The 22,977-nt window shown below is 42.6% G+C and overlaps 1 protein-coding gene across 5 annotated transcripts in view; it reads left to right on the top strand.

Annotated features, from left to right (window-relative positions):
- The window catches only part of TNPO1 (transportin 1), a 387,652-nt gene that overhangs the window by 190,721 nt on the left and 173,954 nt on the right, over positions 1-22,977 (top strand). For all 5 annotated transcript variants that reach the window (XM_039544333.1, XM_039544330.1, XM_039544332.1 and 2 more), the window contains one exon: positions 10,356-10,451. In XM_039544333.1, the coding sequence (XP_039400267.1) occupies positions 10,440-10,451 (12 nt within the window). In that variant the 5' untranslated portion in view covers positions 10,356-10,439. The remainder of the gene's footprint in view (positions 1-10,355; positions 10,452-22,977) is intronic.

Raw genomic sequence — 22,977 nt, 5'->3', positions numbered from 1 at the left:
GTGAAAGAGTGGAGTGCAAAAGAGGGGAAACTACAATAGTCAGTAAGGTAATTAGCTGTATGTTAGCCAGCCTTAATAGCCTTTCCAGGAGAAAGAACTTTTTTTTTATGGTCCATTAAGCCTATGTAATTATGTAAGGCTGCATTAAGGTCTCTTATTCTATCTCATTTATTTTCAACCTTTCCTTTCCAGAATGGCTTTCCACAGATGAAAAGCTTATACCTTCTAAATTTTAACTGTTTTCTGTGTCTTCTCAAATCTTCTTTTCTTCTTCATTGGCCTCAAGTCATTCCCTCTCCACTGGTCCTATGCAAACCTTTTTACATACCAAGTTAAAGCAGCAAATTAAAATAATTTGTTTAAAACTGCTCTTGCATGTTCATGATCAAGAGTAACTTTAACAGATGATCCAAAGTCATCCCCTTGTAACAAGCAGCTGGTCTTTCCTATGTGTGTATATACTTGCGCTAGTTGCATTAGTCATACAAATTATCAGATCACTGTCATAAATTAGAAGAACTATGCGATCATCAGCTGCTGGAATTCTATTAATAGAAATAAGTAATTAGAATTATAGATCTTCTTATGTAATAGAAGTGCCATAGAATTTACAGAATCTTGCCATTGCCGTTCTGTTACTCATGCCAGGGAAATAAATTCCCAGACATATCTAGAAATCTGAGTCAAAAACTGATAGTTTTTTAAAAGTGCAGAGTGGTAAAACTATTGATAAAACTTTTTCAACAAAGTTGCTGAAATTCAAGAAACAAATTAAACCACAAAGAAAATTCAGTAACATTAACTGAGCACATTATAATTATGGGAATTAATGGCAAAATTCAGACTACTAAAAAAGGCAATTATTTTTGTAATTTCCCCCCCTCTTTGTTTAAAAAAAATTATTCAGGTCTTGAAAGTGGAAAGATTCCAGCGGAGGGCAACAAAAATAATTACGGGGCTGGAACACATGATTTATGAGGAGAGATTGAGGGAACTGGGATTGTTTAGTCTGCAGAAGAGAAGAATGAGAGGGGATTTGATAGCTGCTTTCAACTACCTGAAAGGGGGTTCCAAAGAGGATGGATCTAGGGGTTCTCAGTGGTACTAGATGACAGAACAAGGAGTAATGGTCTCAAGTTGCAGTGGGGGAGGTTTAGGTTGGATATTAGGAAAAACTTTTTTTCACTAGAAGGGTGGTGAAGCAGTGGAATGGGTTACCTAGGGAGGTGGTGGAATCTCCTTCCTTAGAGGTTTCTAAGGTCAGGCTTGACAAAGCCCTGGCTGGGATGATTTAGTTGGGGATTGATCCTGCTTTGAGCAGGGGGTTGGACTAGATGACCTCCTGAGGTCCCTTCCAACCCTGATATTCTATGACACTAACAAAACCATGACTTTTCTCCCTATTTTTAATATGCTATTCAGTGTTATATTTCTAAATACTTTAAAAAAAAAAAACATTAATCACTCTTAGGTTTGCTACTGTATAGCACTCTTAGAAGCCTGCATACATCCAGGTAATTAGGCCACCTTGGCTGTATGTGTCTGCTCTGAAAAAGGAAAGAGGGATTAATTGTAAACAATGAGAATTCTCCTCACCTGGCCAATTATCCTTTTCACCTGCTCTAAAATTTAAGTACCACTAAGTAGAAAAAGTAAATTATAATATAATATAACCTATGATTTTCTTCAGCCAATGGAATGTGACAGAGGGCCTTTTGTTAGGAATACAAAAATATTAACACTTCTGATTCTGTCATTTGATTATTTACTTGATTAAATCAGTATAAACCTGCTTTAACCACATGAAAAACCTATGCCCTTGTCTTTATTTATCATGGAGTTTGTTTTTCCAAGCATGTCATTAAAAATAACTTCCTGAACAGACAGCAGCACTGAATATAACACAGTGCAGTCTAGGTTAAGGGCCATCAACAGATTATCTGCAGATTATCTGGATTATATGATTACCACTGTGAAATGTAGGTGTGTTACAAATTAAAAATTAATCAGATCTTACAAAATCTATTATTAAATCAAGATAACTGTTGTCCTACTTTAAAAAAAAGTTAGGAAACATTTTGGTGATTCTATAGTTAATAGAATGAAGTGTGAAAAGACTAATAACACAAATGCTTAGATTTTGTTTCAAAAAACCTCATGCACTATGCTGTTTGAGAGATTTCACTGTTGTTACTCAATTCATTTTCAAATGAATTTCAAATATGTCTGTCTGTGACTACTTTCCCCTCTTTGGACATTCCACAAGTTTTAATAAAACTGCCTGAACATGTATTTGGCAAATTAATTGTGCTCTTCCAGGGATATGTTGCAGATATAGGGCCATATCCTGCCCTCCACTATATGAAGCCAAATTCAATATGATGGATCAAAACCATGATAATGGGAGAACAGTGAGGCCACCGTTTTCTCATGAGGTTGGGGCTTTGCTACTTTGAAGAGGGGGAAGCAGTCCCACTCCATGCTATACTCCCCATAGGTCTGCAAGGTTAAATTACTACTGAGCACCAGCAGCAATTCCCCTACGTAGCTGTAAAATCTACCAGTCCCAAAAGACGGCGGTGGGGGGCAGGGGATGTGATGTGATGCAGCTGATTTGGGAGGGGGAAGGAGGGTAAGTGGGAGCATAGTTCCTGTACAGTCATTGGCAGGAGAGAAGTTCGGAGAGCTGTGTGGGGGCTCTGGGATCCCAAGTGGGTGCTTTTTGCCTCCTGCAGGCATCTCAAGATCTTCAGGATTAGGACATTGAATCTTCTACTATTTCCATAAAGGAACTGAGAGATTGACTTCCAGCCTGAAATCTGCATACGACTATTCCCAGTGCATGCACCCTAAGTGCATAATGATACCACTGCTAGTACCATCATGTCGTGAAAAGAGACAGGAAATGTGCAGAAAAATAGCCTGGATGTGCAAATCATCAATGTTGATCTGTCCCTAACATGGAGCCATTGCTCCTTGAGAATTACCAAGTACATATATTTACTTAAAAATTACAAATAAAAGATCAAACCTTACTCATGTAAACTCACATGAGTAACAGTGAAGTCAAATGGACCACTTAAAAAAAAATAAAGAAAGGAGAATTTGGTCCAAATAACGTATCAGAAAATGTATTTGAAAATCAGGCCTTCCTTTGCTTACCTATTAACTGCTTTTGAGTTAAAGGTTTTGTGTTTCTTCTGCTACAGATAATGGCATACCAATATTTAAAGCAGTGTAAAGATTGAAACTCTCTGAACTATTTAGGTATTAACAATGTTAACATTTGCAAGGGAAGCACATTCTATGGAATTCATGATTTGGGAAGGTGGAAACTTTTTCAGATCACCTTTAAAATCCATTTATTTGTGAAGTCTACATATGCATGCTGATAGTGATTTAAGATTTCAAACAGCTGATTTTTAAAGCAAGTCAATTCATTTTTAAACATTTGCCTACTTATGTTTCTGTCTCTCTTAAAATTACATTCTGCCTGGTGAGGTTTTGCAAAATATACTTTTCCTGTAGGCAGCAGTTTCACGATATGATGGTTGTGAATTACTCTGTCAGCAGACTCAGCCTTCAGGAACTACGTTGGGATGGGAGGGGGAAAAGAATGCTGTGTTACTGACAATGACATGGATGATTCAAGCACCCACAATCTGTACAAGTAGCAGTAGCGATGGTGATGATGACATTGGTACAGATTATGCATCTTACTTTTCCAATTTGAGGAAAGGTCCTTTTGTTTATTATTATCTAATATAAAAGCCTAAAATTGCAAAGTGCTGAGAGCCCTCAACTTTGGTCAATTCGGTGCCTTGAAAGATGGGACTGCAACTTTTCAGTTATTAAGCATAGAAAATGCCCCCTGATTTACATGGGCATTATTGAGCCTATTTTGAGAAGTACTAGTTAATTACTCTCAATTCCTATTTACTTCAGTGAGAGCTGAGGGCACTCAGCAGATTGCAGGAGTCTGAGCCCTATGTGTATATAAAGATTACAGTGTCTGTCTTTTTAGCATTTTGATCATTATGTGTTTCATTTTATACTGGTGTGGGGAGGGGGGAAAGCAATCATTCTTTTACCAATATTAAATACTAATTACTGGAAATGAATGACCAGGTTTTAGTGTTAACTATAAAAGTTGTTTCTAACTGGCTTGTTTGCCACTTTGATCACTTTTGACTGAAAAGAAAACATATAATTGGAAATCTCGTTGATTTCCTTAGTTATCCTTTAGTTGCTACTATGTACAGCAGTACTGACATCATGCCATGGCACAGGCATGTATGTCTCTAGGATTTATTACTAGGCTCATGTCTGCTCTTTTATGGATTTCATCCAAGAGATGCTTGAACACAGAGCTCTTGGAATGTCTCCCTTGTGGGAGTTCAGATGCAGTGAGCTGCATCAGCAAATAGTTCTGACACTCAGCAAGGCAGCAACTGTTACATTCCAGCATAGTTTGATTTAGTGCAGAATTTTATACATTTATACTGCTGTAACCCTTTTATTCCCATTGTTTTACATGATCCAAATCTAAAAATCAATTCTGCAGAGGTTTAGAGAATGCAGTACTCTCCTGGGATTTTATATGGCAAATATTGCATATCTCAGTGGTGATATCCCTTTTATATAGAGAACAACCACTATTTTCCTGTAGCTGTTAAACATGAAACATCTTAGCTATAGAGGTGGAAACATTTCCAGAAAGGGCAGCCTGAGGTCTGTGCACCTACATTTAAATAAACAATTACAGTGATTAAAAGCATGCAAATCAGGTAACTATGCATGCAAATAGCTAGCTAGGCACCTAACCCTTTAGTTCAGGGGTGGGCAAACTATGGCCCATGGGCCGCATCCGGCCCACCAGCCATTTTAATCCAGCCCTCGAGCTCCCACTGGGGAGTGAGGTCTGGGGCTTGTCCTGTACCGGAACTCCAGCCAGGAAGCAGGGTTGGGGGCCACGCCACGTGGCTCCTGGAAGCAGCAGCATAGCCTCCTCTCCGGCTCCTACATAGGGACAGCCAGAGGCCTTTGCTCTGCACGCTGCTCCCACCCCAAGCACTGCCCCTGCAGCTCCCATTGATTGGGAACTCAGCCAATGGGAGCTGTGGGGCAGTGCCTGTGGATGGAGCAGCATGCAGAGCTCCTGGGCTGTGCCTCGCGTAGGAGCTAGAAAAGGTAAATGCCACTGCTTCTGGGAGCCGCTTGCGGTAAGCACTGCCCGGAGCCTGCACCCCTGAGTCTCTCCCCATGCCCCAATCCCCTGCCCTGGCCCCAGCCCCGATCCCCTCCGAACCCATTGATCCCAGCCTAGAGCACCGTCTTGCACTCCAAACCCTTCATCCCTAGTCCCAGCCCAGAGCCTGCACCCCCAGCAGGATCCCTCAGCCCCCCTTGCCACACCCTGCTCCAACCCAGAGCCTCCTTCCACACCCCAAACTTCTCTTTTCTGGCCCCACCCTGGAGCCTGCACCGCCAACCAGAATCCGCACCCCCTCCTGCACCCCAACCCCAATTTTGTGAGCATTCATGGCCCGCCATACAATTTCTATTCCTAGATGTGGCCCTCAGGCCAAAAAGTTTGCCCACCTCTGCTTTAGTTGCATTCACAAAAGTAGTTGTGTGTGACAACACAGTTGTGCAACTATGCAAAACTTCATTAAAATAAAAGTGTGGCCTAAAGCTCTTATTCTTGGCATATCAATGTATAGTCAATAAAAACCAGGTGGGTGTATATGGGGGGGTGAGTACATTGCTAATTCACTAATCAGAGCTCAACCTTTAACCAAACACAGCTGTCAAATCTCATTAAACTGTTCTTTATCTAGGCGGGGGAAGAATGTATATCAACTGCCTTTACAGAAGGACAAAAAGTACAGGCATTACTGGTGTTAATGCCTTCAGTGCTGAAAAGAAGAATTAATATCCAGAAATTAGTTCAAACAGAAAGAAATAGCTGGCAGGTGGGTTTTTTCCACTCATCTGATAATAGTGTTTACATGGAACAAGAGAAACAAGCTGAATACATTAGTGATATTTAAGAAGGAAGGAAGGATTCTCAATCTTGTGGTTAAAGTACATCTGGGGGAGTCAGGATATGTGAGTGCTGTTCCTGGCTCTGCCACAGAATTCCTGTGACCTTAGACAAGTCATTTTGGATGGGCTCTGTGAGAGGACTTAAGCATTGCAATGCTGAGTGGCACAGCACCTAACTTCTAGATCCCTAGAAAATCACAGGAACAATGCTGTGATCCACAAAGCTGAGTAAGGCACCTAGGCTCCCTGTACAATGCATGGGAGGGGGGGGGGGGAAGAGAGAGAGAGGAGTCTAAGAATGTGATCTACAAAAGCCATCAAGCTGGGTAGGGAGCCTCCTAATCTAACCAGTGGGATATGGCAAGGAGAAGGGTGTATGCTAAGCCATGCGCCTCAGAGAGAGATGCCTCGCTCAGTTTAGTGATCCACAAATGGGCACCTGCTACCTAGAGCAGACAACATAGGCAGGTCAGGCATTTCTTTTGTGGGAATGAGGAAGGCACATGCCTTGCTCCACAAAAAGGTGGGGGAGGGGTACCCCCATTTATGATGTTTATCCTAGTGGTTAGAGTACTTAGCTGGGATGTGGGAGATTCAAGTTCAGTTCCTTGTTCAAATCCTCTGTCCCTGTCAGGCAGAAAAGTGAGGGGGGGGACCTCCTACCTCTTAGGAGAGTGCTCTAACTTTTAGTTATTACAGTGGTTCTCAAACTTTTGTACTGGTGACCCCTTTCACATAGCAAGCTTCAGAGTGTGACCCCCTCTTATAATTTAAAAACACATTTTTATATATTTAACACTATTATAAATGCTGGAGGCAAAGCGGGGTTTGGGGTGGAGGCTGACAGCTTATGCCTCCCCCCCATGTAATAGCCTTGTGACCCCTTAAGGGGTCCTGACCCTGTTAATTCAAGAACCCCTATTATAAGATGTTCTGATGTGAGGCTCCTTTTGTCAGGAATCAGGGCCTGCAGCAGACACAGTCTCTGAACAATCTAACAAGCACAGCTGGCCTGTAGTAGGCTGCCTGACTGGCTACACTGCCAGTTTGGTTGGAAGAGAAAGCAGGCTTTCTCTTAATCTCAGCAGAAGCAGTAGTTCAGCCGTGATAGTGCCTGCTTGTTTCCAGTCCATTCCTGTCTTTTCGCCTGTCATCCTCCAGCTTTAGCCCAAGCTTTGCTTTACTCCAGGTAACCAGGCTTTGACCCTAAGGTTTAGACTCCTGATTCCAGCTGTGACCCTGGACTCTGATTTGTGGCTACTCACTCCTGCACTGACCATTAGGCATGATTGCCTATGCCCCAGTCATCTGATACCCTCCATCTCTTCTGTTGACGCTGTCCCACTCTGAATAAATAATGACATCAGTGAGAACTCTGGGTGCTTGGCATCTCTGAATATCAGGGTTAAGTGAGACCCCTCCAGATCCCTGAGGCTACATGTATTAGTTTGTAAATGGCTGAGCTTCTTGGATAGAAGGAACTATAGTAGTGCAAACTATTATTTAGAATTCTGCCAAATCAAAGTTAGATTATGATTCAAATAAAAAAAAGAATAAATCCACCTTTTAGAATCCAACTTTAACTGAACCTGTTTTGAGAGTCTATGTTTGGGTAAATATTTTCCCTCCCAATCCCTTCTGGTTTCCAGCGAGGACCAAACATGGAAGTTCCAAATGCCTCAAGAGAGTCTCTTCACCAGAGAGACAAGACCAAACGTTAAATGCCCCAAAAGGGAGATTGGTGGGGGGAAGACTTATTGGTCAGCCCCACTGAGGGCTGCAGAGGGAGGAGCAGGCTAGCCCAGTTGCCATCAAAAGGATTGGGAGTAACTTGCCTAACAGCTGGCTCCCTAAATCCAGTAGAGGGGAGCAGTGATTGCCATGCTAAGAAGACACTAGACTATGAAGAGAGGCAGGCCAGTACAGAGCCTTCCCTCAGTAAGTGTTGATACCTGTTAAAAGTACTGGGTCCTACTGAAAATGGTTGTTGTGTCTATGGGGGAGGGCCTGGAATTTGCAGGAGGAAGAGATTGTATGGGGACATGGAAAAGAGGGTTTGCAGTTTAAGGGGAAGGGAAGAAGTAGAATCCTCAGAACATTCAGTTAATTCATGATTCAGAAGAACTTTTATATGTTCCTATACATATTTAGAATTAATCCAGGCTGTGAACCATTTGAAGTTTGCCCATCACTAAACTGAGGACTAATTTATCCTCTCAAGTGCCTACTGTGGTTCCCAACTCTGATATTTTGGAGTTGTCTCATTACATGCATGGAACTCTAGGGGACTTAAGATGAGATTGTGAAAGTCCAGCTTCTGTTTTTGCACGTGGGAGAGTTGCAGTTATTCAGGTGAGGCAGGACCAGACCAGGGCTGGGGGCTAAGGTGATGGTTGTATGAAGTAGGCCTCAGATTGAGGGTGGAAGAAGACCTGGTTTGTGTATGGGAAGTGCAGGTGGGAGGGATAATCAGAAGAAGGAATGTTAGGCCACTAGGGCGGTCTATGAATATGACCTGTTGATATGGCCAGGAGAAGGCACAAGTGCCCGTGTTAGTAAATGCAGGGAAAGAAACACTGTTCAGGGGGCCTTCACAAATTGTACCAGTTCAGTACTATTGCACCTTATGCACCATTTCATCATCTGATATCTATACTGAGTATCAAGATGGTTGGTGGGATTAGGTACATAGCCCCTCTTTGTCCTGTAACCCTACCCCCTGTATCAACATCACACAGAGTGGTGGATCTTATGCAGGGACAAGTAGTGCTCTTCTTGTTCTCCTTTCACAGTAAATCATTAGAGTAGTTGCTGGATGTAGTGTTCACCTCACTTCCTTTGCTAACTTGGGGTCTGATAGGAACAACCTTGCTGACATTATATCTATAGTCAATGGGGACTACTTGCATCTGTGAGACCTACAAATGGGAGTAAGTGTGCAGGATTGGGATCTTAAAAATCTAATATGTACACATCAGCATTTTGCCCAGAATTTCTTCTATTTCATTCAAGGTCTTATTCTGTGCTCACCACCATGGTACAGGTTTCCCAACTACAATGCTAAAGCCCTCACATTGTAGGGAGCATTTTCTATTAAACTGACAATACAGTGTGAATCTCAATGATCATTTATTCCTGGGTTTTGTTCAGTGAGACTACTAGCTGTGCTGAACTGTGACAAATCTGGAAACTTGGTAAGAGTGTAGGTTTTTATTTTTTAAGATATTAAAATCAATAAATCATTTAGAAATGATCAGTGACTTCCTCAAATTAAATAGATAAAGGAGGTCATTTTATAGGTAATTTAGGATGACTATTGGTTTCCATTTTTATAATTAAATTTTCTCTCCCCACATTGTCAATGAGGAAACTATATCAATACTAATGATTATTTTGTATTGGAACAGTTTTTTTCTATAAAAGTTTTATCAACAGTAATAATTCCAGGATGTTACTTTCCATGTACACAAAACACTGATTAGACAAAGGACGACAAAAATCCCAAAGAAAATAAAGCAATTTCTGAGATTATGGGCTCATGATACACCATTTGTTCAGAATTTTTCTTACATATAACACTGACAGTCTGTACCTCTCTGTCCACCCCTTTTTAGTGGATTATGGTAAAACTTGTACAAAATATGACTTGTTGTGTATTGTTTGAAAACCCATGATTTGTCTTGATAAAATGTGTGGCAACATTGTATGTGAAGTTATAAGATTCCACTGTGTGATATCACTGAGGGCTTGGCTACACTGGAAACTCCAAAGCGCTGCCGTGGGAGCGCTTTGAAGTGCGAGTGTGGTCTCTCCCAGCGCTGCAGGTACTCCACCTCCCCAAGGAGATTAACTTAGCTCCCAGCGCTGGGGCACTGTTTACACTGCGCTTTACAGAGCTGTAACTTGCTGTGCTCCGGGTGGGGGGTTCACACCCCTGAGCGAGAAAGTTGCAGCGCTGTAAAGCGCCAGTGTAGCCAAGGCCTGAGACATGTTCTGGAGGGCAGTCACAAACCAGTTCCCCAGAGACAAAAGGCTAGCCAATGCCTCAGCTAGGTGTCAATGAGATCATATGGACCATCACCTGATTAAGTGGCCACCCCTCAGCAGGAGAGAGGATGAGGGCAAAGAATCTAAGTTTTGACAAAGAAGCTGCTTGAGGTTCCTGTTCACGCAGACTTCCTGTCACCTGAACCTCAGCTGGAGATGATTCTTGTGCAAGAGAAATGACTATAAGATGAGAGCACACTCCACTCTCCCCCACTCCTCCCCAAATCACCTCTCCCTTTCTCCCTTTCTGATACCAACAGTATCAACAACACCTGAAGAACAAAGGAAGCAGCACTGGACTGGGGGATAGATTGTGACTGAAAGGAGTACAGCCAGTAAGACTGATGAGATATGTGGTGAGAGAGACCTTTGCTTTGAATTCCCTCTAACTTGTTAAGTTAGTCATTAGTTGCCATTTACTTCTATTTTCTTGTAACCAATTCTGACTGTTATACCTCATTCCTTGTAATAACTGAATCTATCTTTCTGTAGTTAATAAATTAGTTGTACTTGTTTTAGCTAAACCAGTGTGTTTGGACTGAAGTATCTGGGAAACTCCATTTGAGATAAGATTGGTGCATATTTTCTATTAATAAATGATGGACTTTATATGACCTTGTATTGTCCAGGAGGGTGCTGGGCAGTACAAGGTGCACATTTCTGGGGAAAAGTCTGGGACTGGGAGTTTGCTGGTGTTGCTCTGCAGTGTAATTAATGAATAGCTGGGTATAGCACTCATACAGTATAACTGGGAGAAACTTACATGCTGGAGGCTGTGTGAGAGCAGACCAGGAGTAGTTGTCTCATGGCAAAGCAGTGTAAAAAGCTTCCTAGGTTGGAGAATTGAGAGGACACAGCTGTCCATCACAAACTCTCTATAGCTGCTGATCCTCCAGTCAGTTTCAAAATTCAACATTCTGAAGGAATAAACAAAATAAGATGAAAATATATCATGCTCAAAAATATTGTTGTGGTTAATAACTTTTTATCTTAAACATTTATTGCATTTTCTAATGTTCCATAAAACATAGGATAATGTCAAACATGAGCTAGTCCCTAAGGGTTATATAATTAACAACAAAAACACCATTAGCCTACCTCTTCCAAATAAAATTAAAGGACATACTGCCCCAAATCTGCAAATAAACTGTAGGAAGGAAAACTTATTAGATAACAAGGAAATAAATTTCATTCATGGTACTTAGCCTTCAGAAATTCCCTTAAATAAATATATAAAAAATTAGTAGGAAAACTGTTAAGATACTGTGGTGTGGTTATCTAAAAGTGACAAGCAAAAAAGGACTCCAGTCTCCCTGAATGGATTTACAAGGAAGATGTGTCTTCTAATAAACAAGTACTTCATACAGTGAAGGAGATTGGCGATAGACGGGTGCCAGCCAAATGCTGTGTATGGTATTGCCAGAGAATCAAAAAAATTCAGATTTTAAGTCCAGAAGGGACCATTGTGATCATTTAGTCTGACTTCCTGTAGAACACAGGCCAGGAAACTTCCCCAAAATAATTCCGAGAGCATGTCTTTTAGAAAAACATCCAATCTTGATTAAAAATTGTCAATGATGGAGAATCCACCATGACACTTGGAACATTGTTCCAATACTTAATTACCCTTACTGGCAAATGTATGCCTATTTCCAGTTTGAATTTGTTTACCTTCAAGTGCCACACATTGAATCACATTATACTTTTCTCTCTGTCTTCATTTTATTTTATTTGTTCCTCATGTTGGTACTTATAGACTGTAACCAAATTACCCTTCTAAATAGATTGATTAGAAAACATGACTTATGGTTAAGGCTACAAGTCTGTCATGGAAGTCACAGACTCTGTGACTTTCTGGGACCTGCTGATTTCTGCAGTGGTCGGTGCGGCTGGCCCTGGGGCCGCCCGAGCATGTCCATCTGCACCGGCCGCTGCTAGAGCAGTCTTGGGCCACTGCACCACCCCCCAGCAGCAGTGGGATTGTTGGGCCGCCATGCCCCATTCTGCCCCGAGCACTCATGGCACCCCTGAGCCACCCCCTTTCCCAAGAACACCCAAGATTTAGTCAGGGATATACAGTATATATAGTACAAGTCCTGGACAGGTCATGGGTCATGAATTTTTCTTTACTGCCTGTAACCTGTCCATGACTTTTACTAAAAATACCCATGACTAAAATGTGGCCATACTTATGGTGATAGACTCAAGGAGCTCATCCTTGTGGCTCTTTTCAGAACTCTATCCAATTTATCAACATCCTTCTAGAACTGCAGACACTACCAGAACTGTATTTCAGCCGTGGTCGCACCGGTGGCAAACAGGTAAAATAACCCCACTACTCCTACTTGAGATTGCCCTGCTTATGCATTGCATTAGGTCTTTTGGCCACAGCATCACATTGTGGATAATGAATTGAATATGAGCTCCCAATGACCCCCAAATCTTTCAGAGTCACTGCTTTCCAGGATAAAGTCTCTAGTCCTGAAAGTATAGCCTACATTCTTTGTTCCTAAATGTAAATATTTAAATTTAGTCAATTCAAATTCATATTGTTTGGCTGCACCCAGTTTATGAAATGAATCCAGATTGATTTGAATCAGTGACCTGTCATGTTTTGTTTACCATTCCTCCAATTTTTATGTCATCTGCAATCTTCATCAGTGATTATTTTTTCTTCCATGTCATTAACAAAAAATGTTAAGTAGCACAGGGCAAAGAACCAATCCTGCAGGGAACATACCTGCTTGATGGCTCTTTCCCATTTTAAAATTACATTTTGAGGCCTATCAGTTTGCCAGTTTTTAACCCATTTAAGGTGTGCCAGGTTAATCTTATATCATTCTAGTTTTTAATCAAAATGTTGTGCAGTACCAAGTCAAAGTATATTATGTCAACACTATTATCCTTATCAACCAAACTTGTAACCTCATCAGAAAAAGATATCTAGTTAGTTGATTGGCATAAATTACACTACCCTCCTTGAATTCTTTATTAATTGAGTCCTGTATCAGCTGCTCCATTTTCTTTCCCAGGATCAATATCAAGCTGACAGTCCAATAATTAACCGGGTCATCCTGTTTGCCCTTTTTAAAATTGGCACTATATTAGCTATTGTCCAGTTGTCTGTACCTTCCCCAGTGCTCCAAGATTTATTAAAAATCAACATTACTGTCCAATGAGCTCCCCAGCCAGCTCTCTTTAAAACTCTTGGCTGCAAGTTCTCTGGATCTGCTTATTTTAAAAATGTCGTCTAACTTTTTAGCAGCTTCTGCTTAACATTCATTCTCTAAAGATACTAGTGGAATGATGAGACTACACAGATTTTGACAGAGCAGAAATATTCATTTGAATAGTCTGCCTTTTCTGCATTATTGATAATTCTACTATTTCCATCTAGTAATGGACCAATACCATTGGGGGACATAAGATCTGCATAAGTAGTATATAGGATCAAGAGTAATTTGAAATGCCTTTATAATGAGAGAGAATAGATGTAAAGACCACATGTGACACAGTGCAAAGGCACTGCTGAACAAGGGCTTAACTTCAGCTCCGTTTCCCTTCTCCTTGTACAAGTGCTCAGACAGATAGAGAAGAAGGGCTTTCCTCCCTAGAAGTTTTGTATTACATCTTTTCTTACTTATGTCATCTCATTTTGACTTTATAAAAGCTATTCCCTAATTTTAAAATGTTGCTGTGTCTGTTTTTCTGCTTTTCTTTTTATTCTACCAGTTTATGCTACAAAATATCATTTGAGGGGGCTCATGTGAGCTCCTTAATAACAGAGCTATTCTTTTAACATGGCCTCGTAAAGGAGCTTCCATGCCTGTATTTAAAAATAGATTGTTTGTAGACCTTTTGCTTGTAACGATACTAATTCTTTGCTAAGATTGAAAGAAACAAGTAGCTGAGTGTGACCCAAAGATCCTTCAATGCCAGCTGTAAAGGGGGTTACAAGAATATCCTGATTCTGGTATGTACATTCTGGTTCACCAAAGAATGTCCTGTGAGGTCTTAAATGAAAGCAGGGTCATGCTGGTCCTTAATATTGTTGTGAAACATACATGTACAAATACTTGGTAAGGAGTTAAATATGTATACTGAAAATGTTTGATTTTTTTTAAAGCCTCTGTATCAAGGCAGAGTTGACAAACAGGCTTTCTGTCAGACAAAAGATATTTATTCACCTGTTCCCCTCTCAGGATGTAAATTAGGCATTGTAAGCTAATGCAATGCCTACATACAAAGTCAACAGGGCAGCAGCATACAGAAATAAGCCACATTAATGAAAACAGGATCTCTGCCAACCTTGGAGGAAGTGAGAGAGGACTGCATTAGACAGGAGATTAGCCTATTATGATTCAGCCAGGGGCGGCTCCAGGCCCCAGCATGCCAAGCGCGTGCTTGGGGCGGCATGTCGCGGAGGGCGCTCTGCCGGTCACCGGGAGGGCGGCAGGCGGGTCCGGTGGACCTGCCGCAGGCGTGCCTGCAGAGGGTCCACTGGTCCCGCGGCTCCGGTGGACCTGCCGCAGGCGTGCCTGCGGGAGGTCCACCGGAGCCGCCTGCCACCCTCCCGGCGACCAGCAGAGCGCCCCCCGCAGCATGCCGCTCTGCTTGGGGCGGCGAAATGTCTAGAGCCGCCCCTGGATTCAGCACAAGCAAGTCTCTCCCATGGGGTGAGGGAGTGGGTTAACAAGGTGAGTCATGGTGCTGGGTACCCCAAGACCTGTCTCACTAGTTTAATTCCTCAAGAGGCACAATCCTTGCCTCAGTTCTCTAGTCTGCAGGGGGAAGTGTGCATGGCACACCATTGACAGTGGAATCTGCTGTCCTTGAAGAACTAAGCTAGGTGTAAGGCTAGTGCACAAGGGTGGGACAGTACCTTAATCCCATGTCCTCCCCCCTTTCAGCTTTGGGGTTACTTGTACCCTGAGTTGGTGCTGGGAGGTGGTAGACAATCTAGTGCCCCAAGCACAGGGACATGCAAAGGGGATGGGAAAGACTGTGCCATCCACCTCCTCTTCACAACTACATTGGGACCAAGTTATGTCTGATCTAAACTACTACTATATTGTGGCTTTAAAGATACAGTAAGGAGGGGAGTACTTGTGGCACCTTAGAGACTAACAAATTTATTTGAGCATAAGCTTTCGTGGGCTAAAACCCACTTCATCGGATGCATGCAGTGGAAAATACAGTAGGAAGATATATACACAGACAACTACAATACACACCTGCTGAAGTGAAGAAACAGATTGACAGAACCAGAAGAGTACCCAGAAGTCACCTACTAGAGGACAGGCCCAACAAAGAAATTAACAGAACGCCACTAGCCGTCACCTTCAGGCCTCAACTAAAACTTCTCCAGCGCATCATCAAGGATCTACAACCTATCCTGAAGGACGATCCCTCACTCTCACAGATCTTGGGAGACAGGCCAGTCCTCGCTTACAGACAGCCCCCAAACCTGAAGCAAATACTCACCAGCAACCACACACCACACAACAAAAACACTAACCCAGGAAACTATCCTTGCAACAAAGCCTGTTGCCAACTTTGTCCACATATCTATTCAGGGGACACCATCATAGGACCTAATCATATCAGCCACACTATCAGAGGCTCATTCACCTGCACATATACCAATGTGATATATGCCATCTTGTGCCAGCAATGCACCTCTGCCATGTACATTGGCCAAACTGGACAGTCTCTACGCAAAAGAATAAATGGACATTAATCAGACATCAAGAATTATAACATTCAAAAACCAGTCGGAGAACACTTCAACTTCCCTGGTCACTCAATTACAGATCTCAAAGTTGCAATACTCCAACAAAAAACTTCAAAAACAGACTCCAACAAGAAACTGCAGAATTGGAATTAATTTACATTGGAATTAATTTACAAGCTAGACACCATTAAATTAGGCTTGAATAAAGACAGGGAGTGGATGGGTCATTATACAAAGTAAAAACTGTTTCCCCATGCTAATTTCCCACCCCTGCTGTTACTCATACCTTCTTGTCAACTGTTGGAAATGGGCCATCCTGATTATCCTACAAAAGTTTTTTTTTCTCTTGCTGATAATAGCTTACCTTAATTAATTACTCTCATTACAGTTAGTATGGCAACACCCATTTCTTCATGTTATCTGTGTATATATATCTTCCTACTGTATTTTCCACTGCATGCATCTGATGAAGTGGGTTTTAGCCCATGAAAGCTTATGCTCAAATAAATTTGTTAGTCTCTAAGGTGCCACAAGTACTCCTCCTCCTTTTTGCTGATACAGACTAACACAGCTACCACTCTGAAACCAGTAAGGATGGGCTGTCCAACAAAAGTAATCCTCCAAGGGCTTTTCGCTAACACAATGCCTCTGGGACCATCAGGGAGAGTCCAGATTAAATGCGAGAGTAGGAGCTGTGCCACTATTTAACAGGATTCAGTGTGGAATCCCCAAACTCTCATACAAATTTACTCCAAATTTGGGAGAGTTTGGATCCATGGTTTTATTTCAGGCCTATCTCTACTTACAGTTTTTTAGCTAAGAAATGTTGACAACGCTCATTTGAAACATACATCCTTATGAAGAATGTTTACAGCCTGTACTGGAATGCTTTTCAGGGATGGCTGTCATTTGATAAATATCCAATATCTAAATAAAGTTGTCTAATTATTATTATTATTATTTTTGCAAGCCAATCAGTTTTCTGTATGCCTAAAATGCACACCATGCTCTGCTCTGAAATCAGTTTTGAATTGGCTATGAATACTACCAGTTTTCATTGGGAGGAAGAGTAGATGACTGGTGGTTTTAAAAATATATATATTTATGAAGCTTTTTAGGAGGAAGCTTGGTCTATCATAGGCACCTTTTGGAGGTGGGGGGAAAACCTAAGCACTAAATATCCCCTTTGGAGAACCCTTTTTCAACTGAAGCAGAGTGCTTTTTATTAAATATTTTACCTCAAGATTATGCCTGAGTGGAAAGTCTCAGTGGCACCAACAAATATTTCATCTCTTTTTATTAGGGAAATTCCATTCCTCAGCTCTTTTGTGTAAAAGGGCTTTCCTGACAGACATTCCTTATCCTCCATTGGAGTACAAGTGGGAAAGCAAATGCTTGGGGTGAAATCTTGTCCCATATGTCAATGGGAGTTTTGTCATTGGCTTCGGTGGGTTAGGATTTCACCAATGTTTAGTGATTACATTAATATTAATCGTACTTCTTCTATAGCAATGGCTTTCTATGGTGCAAGTTGTAATGGTTTATTGTAAGTTGTAATTGTATATGTTTTCCTTCATACTTATAAGGAAAAACACTTACCTATAACATTGGAGTATTTTGTATTCGTTTTAGTACCTTGTGCAATTTACTTTTGTCATGCCATTTTTGGCTTATAGTATTAAGAAATTATTTATAAATATGACTCATTGAAAAACAAGGAATCAATTTATCTATTTTTGTATGGCAATGACTCTGCACTTTGGGACTGTGCCTTAATGCATCAGTAATCATATTTTTCCTCATACACACACAGTCTGAGCAGTCACACTCAAATCCAATCTTGACCAAAAATTACAAATCTAACTAAGCTGATTATATATTGAAAGAGTTTGGGTTTTAGTTCCTGAGGTGAAGAATGTTTTGCCATGTCTCTGAGCTGAAAAGAAATTGGGTCAATAATATAGCAAAAACACAGAAGTATGTTTTTATTAGTGTAGCCCCCTCCTGAGACACCCCCAGTCCCCAAGGATGTTAGTGTCCCTTATTCTTGCCTTTTCAAGGGCTCGGTGACCCATATTAGGATGAATGGACCCTGGTTATTTGTGGGCAGTGCTTCCATTTACTGGCTGGGTATTTCATTTCCCCTACAGCCTCTAGGATAGTAGTTTTCAACCTGTGGTCTGTGGACCCATGGGGGCCTGCACCTCCATTCAAAATTATTTAGGTTCCCACAAATGAAAGATGGTTGAAAACCATTGCTCTAGGATTTTGTCATTTTATATAGGGAGTTAAGGGCCAAACTCCAAGGATAAACACTTCCTTCCTGAAAAGGATGGGGTAAATTAAAAGAAGGAGATGAAAATTGGCAAAGGAGTCAAGGGAATCAAATAAAATGAAGGATTAACAAATCCCACTGCAATAAACATTGAAAGCCCACAAGCTAAGTCAATATAATGGAAGAGATCCCCAATGCACTGCCTATGGAAGGCCTGTGTGGAGAGAGTTGGAGTTTGATGTGAAGGGCTGGTGTCTCCTGCTGGGAAGATGATCGTTCTCCCTTTTGGCTGGACTGAGTCCCAAGAGCCTCAAGCCCTGGATGACTCCTGGTGCAGAGGAGAGCCCTACCTATGCTGCTGGCCTCTCTGGTGGAAAAAAACCAAAATGGAGTCTTTAGTCCTCTGTGCCTGAGAGCAACTCAGGAACTGTCTCCTTTCCAGGGCTGTTTTTAGGGGCCAGCAAGCATGGCAGTTGTCCTGGATAGCAGCTTCCAGCAGGTGCGGTACCCCTGTGCCATTGGTTTGGTGTGGTTTTTTTTGTTTTTTTTCCCCTCCTGCAGCTGCCGGGGTGCAAAATGGCTGGGGCTGCTCCTGATTCTTTTCAACTGCTCAAATCCAGCTCCCTGCAGCCAACTCTCCCCCACCTCATCCTGGACCCACTTACACATTGGGAAGGTTTTTAAGGCCTGCAGTTGGTCACCTAGACATTAGGGTTGTCAGGTGTCTGGTTTCAACCGGAATGCCCAGTTGAAAAGGGACCCTGGCGCCTCTGGTCAGCACTGCTGACTGGGTTGTTAAAAGGCCGGTCAGTGGCGCAGCAGGGCTAAGGCAGGCTCCCTGCCTGCCGTGTCTCTGTGCGGCTCCCGGAAGCAGCGGCATGTCACCCCTTCGGCTCCTACGTGTTGGGGAGGTCAGGGGGCTCTGCACGCTGCTCCCCTGCCCAAGCGCCAGCTCTGCAGTTCCCATTGGCTGAGAACCACAGGCAATGGGAGCTGCAGGGGCGCCACCTGAGGATTGGGCAGCGTGCAGAGCTGCCCGGCCGTGCCTTTGCATAGAAGCCAGAGGGGGCACATGACGCTGCTTTTGGGAGCTGCCTGAGGTAAGTGCTTCCTGGAGCCTGCACTCTTGACTCGCTCCCATGCCCTTGCCCCAGCCCCAGCCCTGATCCCCTTCCCGCCCTCTGAACCCCTCAGTCCCAGCCCAGAACCCCCTCCTGCACCCCAAGCCCCTCATTCCCAGCCAGAGCCCTCACCTTACCCCTCACTCGCCCCATACCCCAACCCTCTGCCCCAGTCCTGATCCCCCTCCTGCCCTCTGAAACCCTCAACCCCAGCCTGGAGCCCCCTCCTGCACCCCAAATCCCTCATCCCCAGCTCCACACCAGTGCTTGTTGCAGCCACTAGCTTCAACCAGATGTAACCCAACCCATAATAATATAGAAACATGAGCAAAAATTACCACATTAGTGGGGGTTTTTTTAATTCCGTTTTCCCACTTCTTTATTCTTTTCTCACTCATTCAAGCTCCTGGTTTAAATATTTTGTCCCTATTTTGTTTATACAGCATCCCTCACCTCTTTATTTATTTCTTCCTTATCTGCATTTCCAGACCTCTCATGTCCTTCTCCACATTCTCCTCCTTACTTCATTCCCTGGTCTCCCACCCCCACAATCCCTTCAGTCTCTCCTTCTCTCCTGTGCCTCTAGATGGTATTCCAGGAGCGCTGGAACAATTTGTATACTGCGGGTGCTGAGAGCCATTGAACCAAACTGTAAACCCTGTATATAATGGAAACGACTTCAAATCCAGGGTGTGGCAGCATCCCCAGTACCCCTAGTTCCAGTACCTATACTCCCTTGAGTATCCTTGAACCTCCCCCTGAACTCGTATCTATTCTCCTCACAGTCCCCAAAATACCCACCTCTTCTCTGATTCTTTTTCTCCACCAAGGCCTATTTATCCCTTCTGGTATCTTAATTCTCTGAATCAACCTTATTGCCTTTCCTACTCTTTCATCTATTCCTGAGCTGGTACCCCTCCTTCACCCCTGCTGCCCTAGGAGATAAGATCCAGATCAGACAAAGAGATCTTCAGGGTCACTGCCCAACTGAATGCAGCCTAACTCAGCTGCAGCTCCCCCTGTAAATAAGAGAAGGGACCTTCAGGACTGCTAATGGATTTGGCTCCTACTTTGCTGCTACTGATCTTCAGGGACATGGGCCTGGTTAGATCTGCCCTCCTTGTTGTTGTTGACATCACCCACTTGCTCTGCAAGGAATACAGCATGGAATCTTCAGCCTTTCTAGGCTGCCCAATGCTACTCATGCCACCCTTCTGCTCCATGAGATCGCCATATTTGAATGATGCAGGAGTGGGGAATTTGCATTTAGTAAACGTGCTTTGCTCTAGTTAGAGAACACTATGCTATTTGTTGGCTGGCCTCCCCTCCCTCTCTCTTTGTCTTCACTGCTGACACTTTCTGCTCACAAACGAGAGTTTTAAACATTTTCTAGAACTTGGTGGTGGTAGTGGCAGTACTGGAGATCCTTACTGGAATTCATTAGATTCCTTCAGCTTCTACAGGTCTCTGCTTTCTACTGTATTTAGTTGGAAGACAGTACCCCCATAAAGCAGTAGTTCATTGCTCTGTTCCACAAAAGAACTGGTCAACTGGAACCAATGGGAACCAGTTGAATGTATTCAGCTAGAATTTCCAGGATATGTGGTGCCTCCTAGACTATGGTACTTAGTTCATTGATGCCTGCAGCTACCACTAATCTAGGTTCAAAAGTTCATGGTCTATTTCACTAAATATTTCACTAAATATTCACTTATTTAACACTGGAGAGCACAACTTAATCTTTGGAGCAAAATTATATATTTAATTTGTATATATTTTATACATTGTCTTCATTTTACTGTAATCTTGAAAACTTCTGCAATCGTTTAAAGTTTCAAGTCCACTCAAAATAGGCCAGGTTTTTTATGATTTTGAGGAAGGGTACCTAGCCCTGCCAAACAAAACAAAACAGGATGTAACTCACCAGTGGATCTCACAAATGAAATATTAAACATGGTCTTGCCTTTGAGTAGGTGAAGAGACTATTGTTGGTGGTTTTTGTTCTTTGTTGGGGGAGGTAGGGGTTTGGAGTATGGGAGCAGCAGAGGTGTAGAAACCTGTTGTTTCTAACCAGTGATGACCCAAATGTAAAGTTCAGCTTTCAGTTCTGTCTACAGAGAGTAGTTTCAGGCACCAGTCTGAAAGTTCATGAGCTTGACTGAAAATACTTTTGGGATAGACAATTTTAAAGATACTATATTTTCCTTACAAAGAGGGCCAAATTTTGCACTTATTTACAGCCTATGGCATTTCATTGAGGTCAGCAAGTTTGCTCAGGCCATAAATCAGTGCAAAATTTGGTCCAGGACGTCTATTCACATGACCCGCATTGTCCAGATAATCATATGTTTTAGACATTTAGTGGTGTGATGATTGCAGGTTTTAATTGCATTGTTCCTCCAACCTCTTTATTATTAATAAAAGTTATAAAAAATGTTATCTATTTAACTATTCACATAAGCCAGAAAAATCAATTTTATTCCTATAGGTTTATAAACCATATATAAATAAAATTTCTCAGATTTGTTCTCGGGTCTCCCTGCCTGGGACTGTTTGATTCCTTGGGCTTGGCTTCTTCTTGATTATGTGTGTGTGGGGGGAAGTGGCGGTACCCTCCCAAATCCACTCACTGAAATGAAATGCCATTCGCAGTACATTGGGCATACCTTCGTAATATGATCCTCCTCTTTCTTTCTTCCATACTAAGCAGTAAAGTAGTCAACAATGTTAACGTTTAAAGTAACTTAGACTGATGATAATACCTCACTGTTATGAATGGGACATTTAACACCTATTATATATATTAGAATCATAGAAGATTAGGGTTGGAAGAGACCTCAGGAGTCATCCAGTCCAACCCCCTGCTCAAAGCAGGACTAATACCAACCAAATCATGCCAGCCAGGGCTCTGTCAAACCGGGCTTTAAAAACCTCTACAGATGGAGATTCCACCACCTCCTTAGGTAACCGGTTCCAGTGCTTCACCACCCTCCTAGTGAAATAGTGTTTCCTAATATCCAACCTAGACCTCCCGCACTGCAACTTGAAACCATTGCTCCTTTTTCTGTCATCTGCCACCACCTAGAACAGCCGAGGTCCATCCTCTTTGGAACCCCCCTTCAGGTAGTTGAAGGATGCTAATCCCCCCTCACTCTTTTCTTCTGCACACTAAATAAGCCCAGTTCCCTCAGCCTCTCCTAGTAAGTCATGTGCCCCAGCTCCCTGATCATTTTTGTTGCCCTCTGCTGGACTCTCTCCAATTTGTCCACATCCTTTCTGTAGTGGGAGCCCCAAAACTGGACGCAATACTCCAGATATGGCCTCACCAGTGCCGAATAGAGGGGAATAATCACTTTCCTCGATCGGCTGGCAATGCTACTACTAATGCAGCCCAATATGCCATTAGCCTTCTCGGCAACAAGGGCACACAGCTGACTCATATCCAGTTTCTCATCCACTGTAATCCCCTGGTGCTTTTCTGCAGAACTGCTGCTTAACCAGTGGGTCCCCAACCTGTAGCGGTGAATGGTATTCTTCCGTCCTAAGAGCAGGACTCTGCACTTGTCCTTGTTGAGCCTCATCAGATTTCTTTTGGCCCAATTCTCCAATTTGTCTAGTCACTCTGGACCTTATTCCTATCCTCCAGCATATTTACCTCTCCCCCTAGCTTAGTGTCATCTGCAAACTTGCTGAGGGTACAATCTATCCTATCATCCAGATCATTAATAAAGATGTTGAACAAAATCGGCCCC

This window comes from Mauremys reevesii, linkage group 6 (assembly GCF_016161935.1).
Source record: "Mauremys reevesii isolate NIE-2019 linkage group 6, ASM1616193v1, whole genome shotgun sequence".
NCBI classification, from domain to species: domain Eukaryota; kingdom Metazoa; phylum Chordata; order Testudines; family Geoemydidae; genus Mauremys; species Mauremys reevesii.
This window is presented reverse-complemented; position numbering and strand designations above follow the sequence as displayed.